Source organism: Ammospiza caudacuta, chromosome 2 (assembly GCF_027887145.1).
Source record: "Ammospiza caudacuta isolate bAmmCau1 chromosome 2, bAmmCau1.pri, whole genome shotgun sequence".
NCBI classification, from domain to species: domain Eukaryota; kingdom Metazoa; phylum Chordata; class Aves; order Passeriformes; family Passerellidae; genus Ammospiza; species Ammospiza caudacuta.
Genome location: NC_080594.1, coordinates 33,723,729 through 33,738,587, shown reverse-complemented (window position 1 = coordinate 33,738,587; position 14,859 = coordinate 33,723,729). Strand labels below are relative to the sequence as shown.

Sequence of the window (14,859 nt, the reverse complement as noted above, 5' to 3'; positions counted from 1 at the left end):
GTTTATGAAGCATTGGAAGAAGGCTTCCTGCGGAAGTGGCTGAGTCACCATCCCTGGAAGTATTTGAAATGTGTAGATTGTGACACTTAGGGACATGGTTTAGTTGTGGGCTTGATGGTCTTAAGGGTGGTCTTCCAACCTAGATGATTCCATGATTCTTTGTCTTCTGAATCCTGTCTCTTTTTGACTCTGAGATATTTTCATCTGACCAAGATCTTTCTTTGTGTGACCCACTCCCTGTGGCCCTGTCCCTTGGACACAAGAGAGCTCATGTTGCCATGCTCAGCTGCTGGAAGTCACAAAGAACAAGTTCAGGAAGAAATCTCCATACACTCCAGCAAGTTTGTGCTGGGGCACACTCTGTACTGAATAAATCTCTTCTCAGATTTTAGTTGCCAGCTGACTCTGCTAAGGATGTGAAATAGATTTTTTTTAAAGAATCTTTGTAACAGCCAAAAACTGGAAAATTTTCACTCAGCTCATAAAAAGGGAAACATCAAAGCCAAGAAGGACAACCTGACAAAAATCCTTACAAAGCGAGGAGGTGCTAGGTCTTTTCAAGAAAAGGTTTGCTACAAAAGTGTTTTTTTAATCTGAGCAAAATATTCTTGTGCTCTTATTTATAGAAGCAATTGGGCTGCTTGAGCTGCATTCCCTGTGTTCTCTGCCCCTTCTGTCCCCACTAGAATAACTCTACCTGAGGCTGATATTAATTTTGGCTATTTTCTGTTCAGACAATTCAGGAATTTATGATGGAGTCACCAGCACAGTAGTACTTGTAGTGCAGAAGCAGCTTTGTGTACACAATGCACATACAGTGGCAGAGGGATGTGTTATCACCCCAGGGATTTGATGGATAACAATGCTGCTGTAACAATGTAATTTTATTTTTGATTTTAAGTACTGGACTCCTTTGGTTTCCTAGCCTTTGGGCTGCATTTGTTATGTGTACCAGCTGTTTGTTACATTCTTAATGGCTAGGCCTTGGCATGATTTAAATGGCAGCTGAGATTATCTCATGGTCTCCTGACTTCAAGATTTTAATAAAACAGCAAATAAATAAAACCTGAGAGTCAGCCATGGGAAAGAGCAAAACAGCTCTTATCACTGCAGCATGCCAGTCCCTTGGGTATGCATAGCAGAGTGCAGACTGTCAGGAACTAATTAGCTGCAGCATGGAGCTCCTCAGAAATGTGGAATCAGACCATTCTGTGTCATTACTTGCAAATACTTGGAAAACCATACCGATGCTGAAGGCATCTCTGGTGATCCTGCAAGTTCCAAGGATGTGCTTTATGGTGTCAGTTCTGCTGCATTCCTGACCTTTCTTCCCCTCATGGAGGAGTTGGATTGGATGCTAAATATATCAAATTGTCCAAAACTTTAAGGCTACCATGAGAGCAGGCAAAACTGCTTCAAACAGAAGCTTTCCTAAAGTGAAGCTTGAAGTGGAAAATACGTGTTGATAACTCAGGACAGATTAGACTAGCAGACTAATATAAATTCTCCTAAATCAAGTGTTTCAGGGTTTTGCAATATACATGCATTATCCACAAGAGAAATTACAGCTGAAACACAAGTCCAGAATGAAAAATAGCTTTGGGCATAGATAAACATGCAATCTCAGAATTCAGAGTGAAAACCCCTAAAGCAATCTAAACACATTGCTTCATGAGAAAGTATAAAGTTGAGATGGAATGGTCTGGCCTGTTGCATAATGATATTATCCAAAACTTTATTAAAATTTACAGAAAAATACATCAAATGTGAAAGAATACAATGCACAAGAAAAGATACCCTACTGGTAGTGATAAACAGTGTTCTATAGAAAATATCAACAATATTAAGAGATTCTTCCCAAGTCCAGTGAAGGTGTGGTTTTTTTTGTCCTGTTGGAAAATTTTTCCATCCATTAAACAGTCAGGGTTCTAATGAGCCAATCTCCTATTTGCAACCGCAGATGAGTACAGTAAACCTACCTTCTACAAATTGCACAGCTAAATAAACAGAGGCCCTGTTGGCAGCAACCTCCTTTACGTGCATGAGAAGGTAAAAGAGACCCACAGCAGGCACCAGAGCATAAATCCGTGTCTGACTGCAGTTCAACAATAATTTGTGCTGGCTGTTTTCCTTGACTTTATTAAATAACATCATTAGATATTTCTGGTTTTAAATTTGGTGCATCAAAAAAGAAAAGCAGATGTGGAGGATAAATAATTCTGATTATATATTTGTATGCAAACAGTTCATCAGTGTGCTCTATATAATGACTTCCCAGAGATTTTGAGATGTGGAAGAGAATCTGCTTTGCATAATCTTTTGCCTGTAAACTGTAACTGGGTATTTATTATGCTTATTTTTCCAAGAAGTGTTGCAACTGAAACCCAAGGACAAATGTGTCATTTGACCTGCATCAGCAGCTCAGATTCATGGTCTTGACGTTCTGAAACTCTGCTTGTTTCAAAGCAAGAAGCCAGTCTGAGATGAGTAGTGAAGCAGGACATTTTCTTCTTAATCTCAGGCAGCTAATACTTTGTTATGCCCTGAATATCTTTTTATCCAGTTGTAGCTCTCACCTCTTCTGGAAAAAGGGGAGTGGGGAGAAAAACTATTTCTGTTCAGCAACCAGCTCACATTTTTCAAGCCTGTAGTTTTTCTCTCTGAGTCTATTGTGCATCTTCAAGAGGAAGCCAGGTGCTTTACTAAAAAAAATAATTTCACCTTTGTTAAGAGCTAGACTGCCTTCTGGGAGAAATGAAGGCCTGGCACCCTCATAAAAAGATTTCTGCAATGTAAAATAGGGTCTCTTTTCTTCCATATGGGGAAGTGATCAAGTTTCTCTGCTACCAGCCAAGCTGCAAAAGTAATAGGGTGGCAATTGTCCTTGCTTACCTCATCTCAGGGGGCATCCAGTCCTTTGCAGCTGACAAAACATAATGGGAGGAACCCCACTCAACCAGTGAAAGGGAATTACCTTCTCCTTTGGGTCTGTCACACTCCAGGTATCAAGCAGAGTTCTCAGAGGAGCAGAGCATCCACAGCACTTGCTGGCTCCCTGTAGATTTGTGTGTCCCAGATCCTTTAAAATTTTTATCCTAAATTAATGTTTGCTTTTACAGGCTAGAAGGTGTTAAACAGCTTTGTGTCTTATCAGAATGCAAGGACAGTCCTGGGATGCTCCTACACGTTACCCAGAGAAGGCTTGGGAGTGCTGTGCAAAGGGTGTGAAGAGCTGTGCCTTCCTGCTCTTGGGCTGATGAGAAGACATGAAGCATGGCTCTGCTCTTACTGCAGGAGGGGGGAACAGAGGCATCTGGGTCTGACAAGATCACACCTCTACACTATAACCTATAACCCTAATTCTGAGCCTGCAGAGGGACAGGTGATAACTGCCTTTCCTCAAGGAAAGCATCCAGGCAGAATATCAGGCAAACATAAATGGAGAGAAATAGCCGTATTTTGTGATTAGTCCTCACCAATTGGTGCTTTGAACTACTTTGGCCAAAACACTGGGACACCTCTTCTGGGAGCAAGAGGCAGAATTGCTTATTGTAATTTTTTCCATTGTTCCCTCCATCTTCTTTTATATAATTGGCCTTGAGCAGTGCTCTCACTGGAATACATAACAAGAAGGGAAACAAAACTTTGGTACTATTATGTTCAAAATAAAATGTGAGGTGGCCATCAGAGCACCTCAGCTGACAGGGACAGCAGGGGAGCACCTGCCTGGAATTGACACCATGGACAAGAAAATTTCAGTATTTGCTGGAGACATGATCTTAGTTAGCTGGCTCTCAGCTGTCAGTTATGTGCACACATCCTCTCAGGAGCAAGAAGCGACATGAAAGGGAGAGAGGATGCCTTGAGAGAGCCAAGCAGAGTGTTAACACCTGTGTAAGATGTACTAGTAGAAAGTGTGCGAAACCAGGCCCTTTCTGCAGCCTTGTAACCCCAGAAGAACTGAAATTATAACCATTAAATCAAAGTTTGGAAACATTTTATGAGGGCAAATAACCTCTAACAAGTACACAGGAGCACTATGGTTCTGAAAACCACACACATCTAAAACTGGCTTTATGTTTATAGGGGAAGGTAGAAATACTTTCAAGAAATATTTGTTTTGCATTTAGAAGATAAAGAGATTAGTCTGCTGGGGCTGTTGTGATATTTGTATGCTTCTGAGTCAGTCAGGATTTACCCATAAGCAGCAGGAAAAAGTGTGTTTTATGAAGCAGGGGGTTAACTAAATCCAATGTGGTTTGGCCAACAAGGCCTGAAAACGTCCGAATGGTCACTCACTCAGTGATCACAAAACACACAGACGTGAGATAAGAAGAAGGGGTTGCTCATGCCATGGGCCAATCCCAGCAGGCTGCTAGGGGTGGTACAGATAACACTCAGCTGTGCTCCCACAGAAGCTTTATTGAGTATTTGGATACAGGAGTCATCATTTGTCTGCAAGCAGAAGGATCAGATCTTTGCCATGGCAATTTCTTCCATGACTTAAGTTCTAGAGAACGAGTTGTTCTATTGCACCAAGCAATACATACCTTGTGTGTCCAGAAGTGATTTTTTAGTGGAAATATCAGCATTCCCTTGATATTTAAAGGGAATATAATATATTTTATATTCCCTTTTATATTTTGAACTGCTGACTGTAATGAGGGCAGCTTTAACCATTCAGTAGAGGTCCATCTGACTGCAAGTGTCTCTACCTAGTCCTCTAGGTATGTAATAGACCTCTGGAATCAGAAGAGCTATATGGCTTGATCCATGCCCTTCTCCATTCCAGCCTGGGAAAAGGAATCCAAAGCAAGATTTTATGCTGCAATCCAGATAACCTGTTTCAGTTTGACTTGGGTCACATACAAACAATTTTTCAGATCTTTGTCCCAGCCACCTTTAGGACAACCTAGACCAATGTGTTTTTGAAGTTAAAAAAAAAAAAAATTGGGCTTTCAGCTAGGGTAGAAGAATATAAGAGATATGAACATATGGACAACACACTCTAGGTCAAACCCTTATCAGGCCAAATATTCCCATAACCCTACAATAATAAAATTATTATTATTATTATAATTAAGGGCTAATTAAAGGAATGTACAGTATTTACAGCCATTAAAACTAGACAGAAGATACTAAGTAATAGGGGATACAAAGTAAAGGGATATTAGGACAGAGTTAGGAGGAGGTTCCCGGGCTCTTTCCTATTGTACTATTGTTTCCTGTGATACCTTGAATAGCAAACGCCATTCAGGGCCTACCTAGATGTTCTCATGATAAGAATCCCTGGAGAGAGGCTATCTCGAGCACAAAGCTAGAGAAATTCTATCATCTTGTTCCACTCAAAGTCTACAGCATCTTGAAAGCAAGCCCATAGCAGCTGATGGTTTCCCAGCTTAGCAGGAGCCAATGCTCTCTGCTCCCATGGATGTGGGAACCAGTCAAAAGTAGTTGTCTTGGATTACATGAATGAATCTCAGAAGAGTGGAGTTCTTTCTCTAACATCAGAACAAGTCAAATTCAATCCTCAGGCCAGTTCACTTCAGTTCAGGTATGAGCTGAGACCAGCTAATATCTGTTCCTAAATTTTCATCCTCAAGACCAGGAAAGCTGATATCCAGAAGGATTTTGCTGAGGCTGTCATTCATGGTATCCAGGATAAGGCCCTCCATGAGTGACCTGTTTTCAGTAAAGCCAGAGGCTGTCAGTTCAACAGAGGATTGCTTGGGAGTGTCACGAATAAATGCTGGAGAGCTCGTGAGGGGCACAAGGACCATGTCACCGGATTCTGTATTGAGCAGTTCTCGAGGAGAATCAAAGAGAGGGTTTTTAAGGGGTGTGCTATTAAAACCCAGCAAGTCCTGGTTGTCCTGGAGGGGTGTGAATGGCAACTGAAGGGTTTTCACTGGACTGAAGTCCAGCTCATGACTTCCTTTGGCTAAGGAAGCAGACTTCCAGGGATCAAGGACTTCTAGTGAAGGGGTGGTAGTGGCTGAGACTTTGCTGGGAGTGGAAGAAATGGGCAATTTGCCAAAGACATCTTTGACTGGTGTTTTAAAGGCCCCCTCTTCTCCCTGTGAGCAGCTGAGCTGTGATATGCTCTCAAGGGGCTGGTTTTCCTGGGGGAAGGGACACTCTGCCCCTAACCGGAAAGGGTCCAAGCCACTGCTTTCTGGCAGAACAAGGACAGGCTCTTCTGAACAAGGCAGTGCTAGGCGTTGCTTCCTTCTGGACCTGCCCGCTTCCCGCCTTTCCCTCCTCTTTATAACCAAAGAGTCAGAAACTGCCTTAGGTGGGGACTTGAGTGCGGTGAACTGCTTCCTCTCCTTCGTGGATGAGTCTGGGAAGAACAAGCTTGGCTCTTCCTTGACTGTTACACTTGAGGCAAATGGGGACAGCCAGGGATCCAGCTGAGAGCCTTCTTCCTCCTTCACACAGGCACCCTCTGGGAAAGAAGACAATTCCTCACCAGGCTGGGAGCTGTTCTCCTGTATGGAGTGGGTTGGGGAGAATAAACCTGCATCACATTGAGCTTCCTCCTTGACAGCAGCTGGGGGTAAACAGGGAGACTCTTCTGCAGACAGTGACATCTACAGTGAAACACAGGTGACATGCAGTCAGTGAGCAAGGATCTCAGCTACCCAAAAATCCAAATAACAGTGGAAAGAAAAAGACTGGCATTTAAGGTCAGCAGAGAGGGTAAGAGGAAGATATTCAGGAAGCAGTAATTTTTTTTATAACAGACTGAGATTGATCTCTGTGAAGTTGATAGAAAGAAGCCTAAGGATCACACGGGAAGGATTCTAGGTAAGTGACAAAGTTATACCCTTCAGAGCACACCTGCTCTGGGAGTACAGGTGGAAGGAGAGCTGAATATTTCTGGAAAAAATATAACCCCTTTGATTTTTTCTTACATTATCTAAATGGGAATAACAAAATGAATGAGGACAGCCTTCCCAGAAACCAAGGAAAAGGAAGAAAAAAAATGAGGTTATCAAAAGAAAAAGAGCACAGGAGAAAGATAAATCATAGCTGGAGAGAACATAAAGCAGCAGGCATACAAAGGAAAATAGGATTATGGTTAGACAGGATGGAAGAAGCTAAAGCTTTACAATGTCTAAGCATTCAAGAGCAGTCAGTGAATGCCAAGAAAAAGATCTGTTTAATAGCTGTTTTTCTTGAGCCCAGAATAACTGTCAACTTCACAGAATTAGCAAACAGCAGATACAGAAATCCTCTGGGAAGAGACTCCATTAAATATATACCCATTCAGAAGCTCCTCATTGTTACTTGTCTATAGAGCTATCAAAAATATGAATGTTTTAGGATCAGAACAAAGCCATTCCTCCCATTCTTCTTTCTTCACATCCCAGCAGTAAAGAAAAATTGTCTTGACCAAGCCATAGAGCCCCTTCCTCTAGTGAATTGTCTTGAGCAAGCCATAGAGCCCCTTCCTCTAGTGAATTAGAGAAACATCCTTGGAGCAAATAAACTAGCAGGTAGTAGTCAGCCTAGAGACAGTAAAGGATAGCAAGGATTATCACTAGTTAGTTCCTTGATAGGAGCTTGGAGTTTTAGAGCACCTAAGTAAAGATGCACAAAGGAACCATATGAAGAAAAGGTTCATTGAAGGCAAGAGATATAAAAAAAAGTAAGCAAAAAATCCAAACAAACTCACCCCTTCTTAAAAAAAAACTCCCCACACCTTCCTTAGCCTCCTCCTTGCACCCCTTATACAAAAAAGGAAAAAAAAAACAGGAAAAAAGCCCCCCATACTAACCCCCCTGAAAACTCCTTGGAAAGCAAGAAACCAACCTTTGGAGTAATGCACACACGCTTATTGCTCTGCAAAGTCTCCGAGCTGTTAAGGGATGCTCCCTGTGCCATGGACAGAGGAACCTTCACAGAAGGCTGCAAGACAAGAGGCTGACTCAAAGGAAACTGGATTGGAACCAGGTAGGAGTTGACACGAGGAAGCAAAGGCTTCATCTTTCGGCCTGGAAGGGAAAAGAAGGGACTCACTTTTGCCTGTTCTCCACTGCTACCTCTTGAAACCCAAGCACCTTACAGAAAGTCCTTCTAGACATCCCAAAAGAAACATTTGATCAGATCACTTGCCTTCTCTGCTAATTTTAAGGATACAAATACTAAGCCAGAAGCCCCATGGACAAGAAAATAACCTTTCATGCAGATCCTACCCCTCAAGTTTGGGCTCTCATCCCATTTGAGTGCCCAATGCCCACCATCTCACCATCACATCCCTTCAGACACAACACCACTGCTTTCTATTTCAAACCTGGCTGTAAGGAGCACAAAAGCTGGCAAATAGGGATAACACACTCCACTTGTATTCCTAAAGAAATCTGGGGGAATGCCCCAGATTTATTGGATTGATTCTCTTTGGCCTAGACTGCTGGGGACACTTACGCGAATTCTGGGGTTCAGTTTTGCTTCCCATGTTCTTCAGAGGATCTGGAAGACGATTCTTTTGTTGCTGCAGTCATTGTGAGATAAGTAAGAGGAGAAGGAGAAAAGAGAGAAATTAAAAGAAAAGAATTTATTCTGCTGCCTCACTGAGAACTGTGAAACCAGAGGTCTGTGCTGGACTAATGCAAAGAGAGCAGCTGTTAGCACCCAGCACTCAGGCTGGCTCTAGGTCTCTGCCACTTGCTGGTTTGCAGCTATGCCCTCCCAAAGCCAGCTGCCCACCAAAAGCTGTGCAGGAAAAGAGACAACATGACAGAGCTACTCCAGCTGCAGACTCTACTGCAGAAGTGAGCTGGTTTTGGCACCCTCAGTGTCCGAGGAACAATAGGATGGCTTTATTGTATATTGGATGTCCATACAAACCATAGACCAGATAGGTGCTCAAATGGAATAGCAGAGGCAACAATGGGATGAGAATTCTGAGCAGATGGAAAGAAGGCCAAGGTTGTAGCTGTGACAGAAAAGTGTTTGACTGGATGTTTACAAATTCTTTACTGTTAAAACAGCTGAATGAGACAGCAACAGCAAACAGGTTCTTCCTTCCAAGAGTCACTCACAATGCAGTGGATTCCAAAATGAAAAAGGAGCACAGAGAGATCCTATTCTCTCTGGATTTGAGCTCCAGAACATATTGGAACTGTTGCCATGGAGATGATTTTACCAGAAATCTGTTTGGGTTTGTTCTCTGAAGCCTACTGGTGTCCATTGCAGCCTACTTCAGCAGTAGACTTCCAAGTTGCTCAAAGCTGTCCAGCTTTACCAGCTCGAGAGACTGTACCACCTGAAGGCAGTCAAACATTGGCTAGACTCCTCTCCCCACAAAGGGTAAGCATGGAGCTGTATGAGTGGATGCAGCAGTGACCCAGTCCCCTCCCCAAGCCTGTTGTCCCTTCCTTCAGTGACTGGCAAGAAGAGAATGGAAGATCAAGCCCCGAGCTAGATGGTAATTCTTACTGATTCAGAGTACTCAGGCGATGTTGGTGACCCCAAGTCCAGCGGCTGGTGGCAGAAGGCATTGAGCAGGAAAAAAATTTAAGATGAAGTTATCAACCAAAGAGGGAGACAAATGGGACATTTTAAACTTGTACAATCTGAGCAAACAAAAGTTAATTCTACCCACCCACTGCAGAAAATACAAGAGTCTAAACACACCTATAGTAGTCTCCAAAGCTCTATTTCCCTAACAAAATCTTCCTAAAATATCTATTTGGGCTAGGACAAGTCCATCCTATGACTAACTTATCAAACAGCATAGGAACACCTGGTTGGCCTCCGCAGAAATCTTCTCATTAGCAATTTAAATCAGGCCCACAGTAAGAAGTTGAACGACCTGACTATTATATTTGGCACAGCACATGAAGAATAAACACATCCCACAGAAGATCCAGATCAAAAGCACAGCCACAGCACCTTTTCTTTCAAATGCAGAGCTTGTCTATTTGTTAAGTGAAGTGACTGAATCCAGCTTCTACAAAGAGGCTGATGTCAAAGCAGCTTCACCTTACAGTTAAAATAAGGTGCATCAGGCTCTTGTGGCATTTAGAAACTGGATAGCCTGTCCTATTTTCTTTGCATGAGGCAACTCACCTTAAATACCTGGTCCAATGTTAGGCAGCGATTTGCATCAGGGTGAATAGTCCAGAAGGAGATTTTACCATTGGCAGATGTCTCACGGACAAACATATCATGAAGGGACAGGTTGTGCCGGATGGAGTTCTGTGGAGAAAGAAGAGAGGGGGAGGTTGAAAAGCAGTAGTTTTGTTATCAGCACAGCAAGGCCTACCTCAAACCCTCCAGCAGAGGGATTGCATTCCAAAGTGCAGACAACACCAAACTTTCATGTTCACAGTGTACCCAGCCAACCCTGTCTTCAGTCTCTTATTCTATGTACTCTTGAGATCCCTATTCTCACTCCAGCGATCAAACATTCCATCATCTTGTTTAAGTAGCATGAGCCAAGAGATACAAGAAGTGGTACAGTGAACATCTGGAGTGAGAGTGTATTTGGGGTGGAATGTTTAAATGAGCTTCCATCTTGCTTTGCAGGCTGGGGGACAACTTTTCATTTTGATCCAGAAGGCAAGTAAGATCACCCACAGCAACTTGAGGGCCTGCTTGTTACCTTCCAACCTGGCTTAGCTACATGTTTAAAATAAGGAAAATGATCCTCAATCCAGGTATAGATGTCCTTCAGGGTCATGCGCTTCTTCTCCGTGCTGTTGATGGCAAACTGGATCATGGCCATGTAGGAGTAAGGAGGTCTTTCTGACACCGAATCCTGCCATGAGGAGGACTCAGGAGCAGTAGGAACAGCAGCAGCAGCTTCCGCTTCGGTCTGAAAGACAGAAGGGGTGATACATGAATGTTCATGAAGCTGACAAGAAGGCCCATGGAACATCCCTGGATCCTCTATGTTCTGCTATTCATGTCAGTAAAGGTCAAACTCAGGTTACTTAGAGATAGCAATGCTTAATTCTTGCAAGTATTCTGATCCATGTAGATTACTGCCTTATCAAAAGTTTTAGCACATGCTCTTGTATTCTCCTACTTACCTTAACTCTTTCCTGCAGAGGCACCTGATTCTCTTTCTCTGTGTCCTCCTTCACAGAAGAGGGATTTAGTCCATCGGATCTCATCTTCCCCAGCCACTGGATGTTGGTGAGGCTGTTGTCCAACACAGAGCTCATTGTCTCGCCACTGCCTGTTGGGATAACAAGCCCACGTAACAATCACACAATAATTTAGGTTAAAAGAGTCCTCCAAGACCATCAAGTACAACCTGTGACCAAACACCACCTTATCAACAAGACCGTGGCACTGACTGCAGCATCCAGTTGTTTCTTGAACACCTCTAGGGATGGTGACTCCAAACCTCCCTGGACAGTCTGTTCCAATGCTTGACCACCATTTTAGGGAAGAAATTTTCTTCAGGATGTCCAATCTGAACTTTCCTTGGCACAGCTTAAGGCTTTGCCCTTTTGTCCTGTCATTTGTTGTCTAGGAGAAGGCAACCCCCACTGCTCCACAGCCTCCTTTCAGGCAGTGGTAGAGGATGATACAGCCCCCCCGAGCCTCCTTTTCTCCAGGCTGAACACCCCCAGCACCCTCAGCTGCTCCTCATCAGACTTGTGTTGCAGACTCTTCACCAGCTCTGTTGTCCTTCTCTGGACAGCCTCCAGCACCTCAATGTCTTTCCTGACATGAGTGACCCAAAACTGAAAACAGAACTCAAGGTGTGGCCTCACCAGTGCCAAGTACAGGGGGACCATCTCTGCCCTGGTCCTGCTGGACACACTATTGCTGGTACAGGCCAGGTGCCATTGGCCTTCTTGGCCACCTGTGCACAGCTGGCTCATGCTCAGCTGCTGCTGACCAGTACCCCCAGGTCTTTTCCTGCTGGGCAGTTTTCCAGACTCTTCCCCCATCTTGTAGCACTGCCTGGGGTTGTTGCAATGCAACTACAGGACCTGGTATCCGGTCTTATTGAATGTCACGTAATTGGCTTTGACCCATGGATCCAGCCGGTCCAGATCCCTCTGCAGGGCCCTCCTACCCTCCACCAGATCCACACTCCCACCCAGCTCAGTGTCATCTGTGAATTTACTGAGGATGCCCTCGATCCCCTGATCCAGATCATTGATATCCAGAGTGAACAGGACTGGCCCCAGCCCTGGGGAACCCCACCAGAGACTGGTCACCAGCCAGATGCAGCACTGTTCAGCACCACTGTCTGGGCCCAGACATCCAGCCAGTTTTAACCCAGTGAAGAGTGAACCTGACAAGCCAGGGGCTGCCAGCTTTTCCAGAATTGTGCTGTGGGAGACAGTGCCACAGGCTTTACTCAAGCCCAGGTAGGCTACAGCCTTCCCCTCGTCATAACCCTGCTTTCCCACAAGTAACCCTGCTACTCCCTCATCTCAGCTGTCAAAAGGAAGGCACCAGTCACACTACTAGAAGATGGTATTGCAACTCTAATATTGTGGAAGGAGTTCACCTCGAATTCCTGATTTCATGTGCCGTTGAATAATTTCTGAAAAGAGCTACAGCCTAAAGAACACTTAAACCAGACTACTGTCAACCAAAACAGGACAATGTTGATCTAGTACTTCAAGAAATAGAAAGCACAAAACTTAAGTCAGAAGCTCAGATGTCTTCCACCAAAAAAATGTCCACTGTAATCCTTCAGATTTCACTACATATGCAAAGCTATGTAGATTATTAGAATACAATCCACAGGTATTTTGTAATTAACAAAATATTAGTAATTACTGCAAACCAAGATGCAAGTGCTGCACTCCTTGGCCCATTTCACATCTCTTTGTCTGCCAAGACAAAAAAAAAAAGGTAAAGGCTACATACTGTTGGTCTCCTGCTCCTGTCCAACCACTGAATCAACTCCTGAATGCCAGAGCGCTGTACTGCCTGCAAGACCAGGTGTCTGTGCAACATTCTTCTCTCTTTCTTGGCTAACTGCAGCCTTGATGGCTGCACTGGCTTTCTTCTCTGATGGGAGGTGCTGTGATGGTGCTGGACCAGCTGAGCAGGATGTGCCCCCGCTGCTAATGAGAATGAACTTGTTGGGTCCATTGTTGCCACACTCTTTTCCTTTTGCTGTCAATGCCTCTATGATGCTCTGGATATCAGCATTTGTAGGGATGGCCACCACCTGGGTGTTGGGCATTGTAGGGTGGTCAATTATCTTTATTCCTGCTGGGAATTTCTGCAGGCGACAGTCCCTTTTGTCTCTGGGTTGTCTGCTGTGTTGGTCTTCCTGTCTGTGCTCCTGCTTAGGAGCCTTTTCATCCTGACCTCTGTTCTCATCTCTTGCTGAAGTACTGGATTCATCCTTCTGTGGGAGGGTCAGTTTTCGTCTTTTGAGAATTAAGGGCCTGCGAGGGCTGGTCCTCATTATTGGTCTATACTGTCACTCTCCATTGAAAGGGAGAGGAACAAATCCTGCAAAACAAAAGGTACAACATAAAGGCTGCAGCAAATCATCTCAAGACCTCCCACAGAGCACACATTCTCAGCAGTTGCTGCAAAGCTAGAAACACAAAAGGGAAATTAAAATTGAAGGGCTGATAAGGCTACTAAAAAATCATTCTGTACCTCCCTAAGCCACACCTTTGGTAAGCAGGATGGGAGACAGATTTGCAGAGTAGATAACTTGCATCACAAAGTACATTATAATGAGGAAAGTGTGTATGTACTTTACAGAAAGACTTAGCTATGATGTGACCAGCATCAGCCAGCAAGCTGGAGGGGAGGTAGAATATAGAAATAGCAGTGCTGATTCTTACAGTTGATTGCTCTAAGCAGCAGATTACACAACCTGGGTGAAAAGGGAATTTACAGATAGTTTAAGACCTGGGAAGCAGAGATTACCCTGAACACTACAAAGGCACACAATAAATGCAGCAGAAGTAAGGTGCTTTAAGCTAGACACCAAGTAAATGTACTTCTAATTCCTTTCATAGATTTGTTAAGATTTGACATAAATTCACCATAGGGCAGCATACAATTTTGATGTCAAACTTTTGGATAAGAGGTGGTTTAGACTATAAAGCTGGAAGCAAAGGAAATAAAATTCAGAGATACTGCTTCCAGGGTAAGATGCTGTGAGAATACTACTAATAATGCCATCAGGAATTCGGTACAGCCTGTGCTTTTCTGCAAGCTATACCTGAACAATATATAAACGGTACTTATTGTTTATCATTAGAGATGGCAAGCAGAATAGAAACAAATAAGGAGGCCTTTTGCATTGGTAGATTTGACGGGGTCATCAAGTAAACGAGCAAATTCTCAATACGAATCTCCTACATTGATATAAAGCAGAGTCCAGCAGAGCTGATGCCCTATGCACAGGGAGCAGCCAGCCCGGCGATCATTCCACGCGGGTTCTGGCAGCCGGCACAAGCATGGCCCGCTGCGATCTGCTCCACCCCCTTAAGGAGAGGCAGCGCCGAAGGAAGAGCCCTGCGCCAGCCTCCCCCAGGCCGCGTTCCCGTGAGCAGGAACAGGAGCGCGTCACTTCCCAGGGAGGCCCCGATCTGCTACCCCCGCACGGGCCCGGGGCACCGCTGTGTGCGCGCTGCCCGAGGGCGCACGGAGGGCAGCGCCAAAGCGCTCTCAGCTCCTCCTTCCCCCGCTCCAGCCCCTGCGCTGCCGCCCCGGCCAGCGGGTTCACCTGCTCCCGCGGGGCCTGCCGCCCCGGCCGGGCCCAGACGCTGCCCTCTCCCGCCCGCGCGGTGGCCTTAGCGCGGCCCGCCGAGGGGTGCCGACCCTTGCCAGGGTCCCCGGAGGATGGCGGCGGGCTGCGGTCGGGACTCACCAGCTGCCGGGCCGGGGCAGGGCCGATGCAGCGCT

The 14,859-nt window shown here is 44.8% G+C and overlaps 1 protein-coding gene across 1 annotated transcript; it reads right to left on the bottom strand.

Annotated features, from left to right (window-relative positions):
• Positions 1–5,110: 5,110 nt before the first annotated feature.
• Positions 5,111–13,399, bottom strand: FOXM1 (forkhead box M1). The gene is made up of 8 exons (XM_058825730.1): positions 12,850–13,399; positions 11,043–11,191; positions 10,613–10,825; positions 10,078–10,206; positions 9,445–9,489; positions 8,431–8,497; positions 7,819–8,000; positions 5,111–6,593 (listed from the first exon to the last, which is right to left on the bottom strand). Exons 1-8 carry the CDS (start codon positions 13,397–13,399, stop codon positions 5,541–5,543), a joined length of 2,388 nt encoding a protein of 795 aa, XP_058681713.1. The 3' UTR covers positions 5,111–5,540.
• Between the last annotated feature and the right edge of the window lie 1,460 nt (positions 13,400–14,859).